The sequence below is a fragment of the Nannobrachium achirus genome (assembly GCF_963921795.1).
Source record: "Nannobrachium achirus genome assembly, chromosome: 15".
Lineage (NCBI taxonomy): Eukaryota > Metazoa > Chordata > Actinopteri > Myctophiformes > Myctophidae > Nannobrachium > Nannobrachium achirus.
Window position 1 is genome coordinate 56,541,686 of NC_137822.1, and position 5,420 is coordinate 56,547,105.

At 45.0% G+C, this 5,420-nt stretch overlaps 1 protein-coding gene across 1 annotated transcript; it reads right to left on the reverse strand.

The window, feature by feature from the left end:
* Positions 1 to 1,357: 1,357 nt before the first annotated feature.
* LOC308299111 (gap junction alpha-5 protein-like) lies at positions 1,358 to 4,248 on the reverse strand (the record flags this gene model as incomplete). The annotated part of the gene is made up of 4 exons (XM_080742835.1): positions 1,358 to 1,657; positions 2,461 to 2,688; positions 3,111 to 3,251; positions 3,865 to 4,248. The coding sequence occupies 4 exons, from the start codon at positions 4,246 to 4,248 to the stop codon at positions 1,358 to 1,360; spliced, it is 1,053 nt and encodes a 350-aa protein (XP_080598961.1).
* Positions 4,249 to 5,420: the final 1,172 nt, after the last annotated feature.

Below are 5,420 nucleotides of genomic sequence, written 5' to 3' on the forward strand. Positions count from 1 at the left end.
TCCCTACACTCAGAATGAACTTTCAGAACTCGCCCTAGTTTTTCTTTACGAAATCATCAGTTGCAACTAGTGTTAATCCTCCGCCCAGGGGCGTCAATTGGGTATGGCAGGGATACGCAGCTGCCATACCCTGGGTCCAGGGGGGAAAATAAAAGTTACTTTTAAATTAGTGCTGTTCAACGATTAAATATTTTAATCGCGATTAATCACAGTCATGATTTAGCTAGTTAATCGCGCGATTAATCGCAAATAAGTCATCAGCTTTTATCAGTTCACAATGTAACTTAGAGGGATATCTTTCAAGTCTTTTGTGGCCCTATTAACTTGGGAGTGGAAAAATATGCTGGCTTTATGCGAAAGTATGTTAATCCTTTATTCAAAATCAATTAAAAACCCAAATAAATCATAATGGTATTGCATTAAACAGACTGATGGGTATAAGGATCTGCTTAATTTACTTAATCTGATTACTGTTGTGTCCACCTTTATGCTTTAATTATATTTTATATCAAGAGGGATGGACCTTGTAGCCAAAATAGCCAATATTGTAGCCAATGTTTGACCATTTTAGTTAATTACTTGTGAGACAGAGATATTAATAAAATAATTAAATTGTCACTTTATAAATGTGCAGATACCCTGTATATGTATGTTGGATTGTTTACTGTTGAATGAGAAAACAATATTGCACATTAAGCTAATCATCTGGAGACCTCCCCAAATAATAGTTGAGAGATAATAATGTTGAGAAACAGTGTCCAAAGGCCAAATGGCTATAATATATAAATATGCGATTAATTGCGATTAAAATAATTAATCGCGATTAACATAACGGTGAGTTAATCGCGATTAATTTAGTTAACTCGAACAGCACTATTTTAAATATAAACCCATGAAAGTCTCTTTGTCTATCTGTTTTGCTTATTATGTTGTTAAATTAAGGTGAAATTTAACGAAGTGGTCACTTCAACAAGGTATTATAATTATATTCTCCACACTTGTATTCTCCCCATCTGGACAAAAATGGTATATTCCCACCAAGTTCCGCAGGTCAGCTGCACAGGTGCAATGCATAATTGTTAATTGTGGCACGTTTACTAAAACATGCCATGTTTAGCTGCCCAAGAAACCGTAGAAACGGGGAAAAATTTAATGTACTTCTAAAACAAAATGTATCATTCCTGTTGCTAAGGTATGGCAACATGACTGGTGTCTTCGTGCGCGTGCAAGACACCAGTCATGTTGCCATACCTTAGCTTTTTCTGAACTGACGCCACTGCCTCCGCCTAGACAGATCTTTATCTCTCTTCGGGATAAGTACAGTAGGTTCAAGTCTCTCCTTCTCACACCTGACCTTCTACACAACTAGGTCGTCTGAACGAGCGTGGCTGCTGCTGGCCTTGCTCCAGCGTCGTTTGTCCTTTAGGACTTCGGAGTGCAGCGAGGATGGCGAGGAGGAGCAGCCGCCGCTGGGCACCTCCGTCGGCACGTGGTCGTAGCTCATCTTCACGAAGTCCGCCTCGTCCTCCGTGTGGTCGTCGTGGCTGTGGTGGCGCTCGGTGGCCAGGTTGGCGGAGTTCTGCTGGAGTGCCGTCCTGTCGTCGAAAGGGTGAGACGCCGTGGTCATGGTCCCCACGGTCCTGTTCTTCTGCATGGCCTTTGTGGTGGAATTCAGATCAATCAATAATCATGAGAAAATGAGGAGACAAGACAATTATATTAGGTGGTGGTGTGGTCAAGTTTATGTAAACATGATATCATGGACAGAAGTACAATAGGCCCTATGCACAGCAGCCATTTTGAAGAGAAGTTGGATGGTCTTCTCACTTCCTTCAAAGGTGTTACCAATGATACTAATGAAGGCTCTGTTCCATTTCATGTTGCACAGTGGTTCTCAAACCTTTTACGCCTGCATTTGGTTCCATTTGAACACTCAGAGTAACACATTTTAAGGGGTCATTTGAAACCCCCAAGGAAGCACGAGGGTCCCTGGGCCACACTTTGAGACCCACTGGTGTAGCAGTGTTTCTAGTAAGCCAACATGCACAATATCAGCAACCTGACTCTGTTTGAGCAGAATGGAACAGAGCCTTTATTAGTATTATTGGTAACACCTCTGAAGGAAGTGAGAAGACCATCCAACTTCTAGCCAAAATGGCTTCTGTGCATAGAGCCTATTAACACTCTGGGCAGTGGTAAGGTAGTTCTGCCAAGAAGAATGGTCAGACACTAGAGTTATACTGTGTGGCTTCAAGGCCTCTGGGACGAGGCGTACCATAACAAGATAGGCTTGACCAAAACAATAGTTACTGAGGCCTACTGAAGACCTCTCGACTCCTACAGTAACTATCAAGTATTAGTATCATCATAAAGACCTAGATATTAATATAATCAATGAATACATGATCTACTCTATAACGTCACACATAATCAATCATGATAACCTCTAATCTACTGCACCTTCTTGCGCTTTTTCCTGGCCCTCCTGTAGGCCAGGTGGTAGAGCTCCGCCACCGAGAGCAGCAGGGACACCCCGGCCACCGCCAGCATGAAGACGATGAAGACGTTCTTCTCGGTGGGCCGCGACATGTAGCAGTTGACGGGGTTGGGGCAGGGCCAGTCGCTGCAGCGGTACAGCGAGGGGAGGAACACGCCGTAGATCAGGTACTGTACCACGATGAACGTCACCTAGGGATGGAGGTTGTTAATGTTTATTGATAATGAGCACCTTATCGATCCTGCTTATTGAGCCCGGGCTTTTGTCGAGCCCACTATTGAGCGTTTTCTCATATTTTTGGAAAGACATGAGACAACAAATTCTGAACAGAACTGGTATCTTTTTTTTATCGGCCAGTTGTTGGGACTGTGAGTGTGTCTGACCACCGTCTATGAAGATGACAATTGACAAAAGTAACAAATATTATCATTAGATATCATTAAAATGATCATTCCTCGCCTCCTGTCTTGATTGTTTAAACATGATATGATGGGCCTCTATGCTCGATAACAAGCTTCATAAGCCCAAAGCTTATTGATACCGGGAACTCAATACATCTGTTATCGGGTTATCGGGCTACCCTTGTTTCGAGCTCCCATCCCTAAGTCGTCACCTCCATCGCCGTGCGGATCAGGATGCTCAGGACGTACGTCCGCTTCAGCGCCCCCTTCAGGCGCACGCGGACGGTCGCGTCGTCCGCCGGCCGCTGACCGCCGCCGCCGCTCTCCTTCTGCTGCAGGTACTCCTTCTCGCTCTCCCCCCGCGCCGCCAGGGGCGTCAATTGGGTATGGCAGGGGTATGCAGCTGCCATACTCTGGGTCCAGGGGGGAAAATAAAAGTTACTTTTAAATATAAATCCACGAATGTCTCTTTGTGTATCTGTGATGGTTATTATGTTGTTAAATTACAGTAAAATAACTACAAATGCAAAATTTAATAAATGGCACTTTAACAAGGTATTATAATTATATTCTCCACACTTTTATTCTCCCCATCTTGACAGAATGGTAACTTCCCAGGTTCTGCAGGTCAGGCACGTTTACTAATATGTCAAGTTTAGCTGCACTTAAACAACCGTTCCAGGCTGCCATATCCAGCCCAAGAAACCGTAGAAACCTGTGTAAAAAACTAACGAAACTCGTTTTTTTTTTTTTTTCAGGCATTGTGAAAATAGCCGATCTACATGTCATTAAAACGATCATTCCTCGTCTCCTGTCTTGATTGTTTAAACATGATATGATGGGCCTCTATGCTCCATAACAAGCTTCATAAGCCCAAAGCCATGTAGATCTGCTATTTTCACAATAGAACCGTGTTATACAAAATGTAATGCCCATTTTCCATGAGGACTCCCATCTTTGCCATACCCTAGATTTTGCTGAACTGACGCCACTGCGCTCCGCCTCCCTCTCCTCCTGCGCCGTCCTCTGCCGCTGCTTCTCCTCGCGGCGCACCGTGTGCATGGCGTGGCCCATGTAGATGAGCGACGGCGTGGAGACGAAGACGATCTGCAGCACCCAGTAGCGGATGTGCGCGATGGGGAAGGCGCGGTCGTAGCACACGTTGGTGCAGCCGGGCTGCATCGTGTCGCACAGGAAGTCGCTCCGCTCGTCGCCCCACGACGACTCGGCGGCCGTGCCCAGTACGGCGATGCGGAAGATGAAGAGCACGGTGAGCCACACCTTGCCCACCGTGGTGGAGTGCTCCTGGACCCTCTCCAGGACGCTCCCCATGAGGCCCCAGTCGCCCATCGCCGCTGCTTCGCTGGACGCGCCGTCGCGTACACCTGAGGGACCCCGGGGACAGGAGGTGGAAGGTTATGATCAGCCCGGGAAAAAGAGTTGGAGAGGCCCTCATTGCGCGCTAGAGAGAGATCTCTCTCTATAGCACTGCTGCTACTCAAAGATTTGTGACAAAGTGACAAGCCAGTGGGCCAATTACATGAGTTATATTTCATTTCGTCGTTGTCGGGTGGAAACCTTGTATGTCCAAAACCGTTTGTTTTGAATTTATCATTTTAAAAATGATTTAAACTAGTGAAAACAGCCGATCTACAAGCACACAACGCCTTGCGGAGCGAGGCATTGTGTGCTTGTAGATCTGCTGTTTTCACTACTTTTGTGCAACAGCCTTGTACGATGAAGCAGGGCTTTGCTTTGCGAAAAAAAATTACAAATTTGAAACTTGGAGATACAAGGTTTCTGCCCGACATTTCTTTTCCTAATGGCCGGCCTGGACCGGCCGGGAATGAACCGGCCGTTCGGGAGTTGTCCCGCTTTCCCCAATGGCCAGCACGTCCCTGATGTAAATGAAAGCGGATCAAGAGCTGTCAGCAGCCTCTTGCGTACTGTATGTACAGTACAGTATGTCTCCACAACTTGCTGAAAAGGGAACTTGAAAAGCCACAAACAAAGACATCATTTGACTTCACCAGAAAAGAAAAGAAAGGATGGAACTGAGGTCCTTGCCACACATGATACGTATTTAAGTGTAAATTAAACTAAACTGAGTGCTGCAGAATTCAGTAAACCTTGCACACTTATGGTGATGAACAGGACTTCCAAGCAAACCACAAATCATTGCGAAATTTCTCCAGCAATCTGGTATTTTGAACAATGCTGAACAATTTTGGATGTTTTTAACACAAATCTTCTCTTCTGGGGGTCCCTGGCACAACACATCTTCAAATGGGGGTCCACTGACAGTTATATTTCAATTTTAGGGTCCGTGGCACAGAAAAGGTTTGAGAACGTTGTTTTTATTGCCATTATTACTTTTTTATTTCTTGCTAAATATAAGAGCATGTACAAGGTTCAAGATTTAAATTCAAATTACGTGAAAATATTTCTTAACATCTGGGCTTTAAATCCGTACCAGTGTTGCACAAAGTACTCTACTCCTCCTAGCCTGGCAGGCCATCACT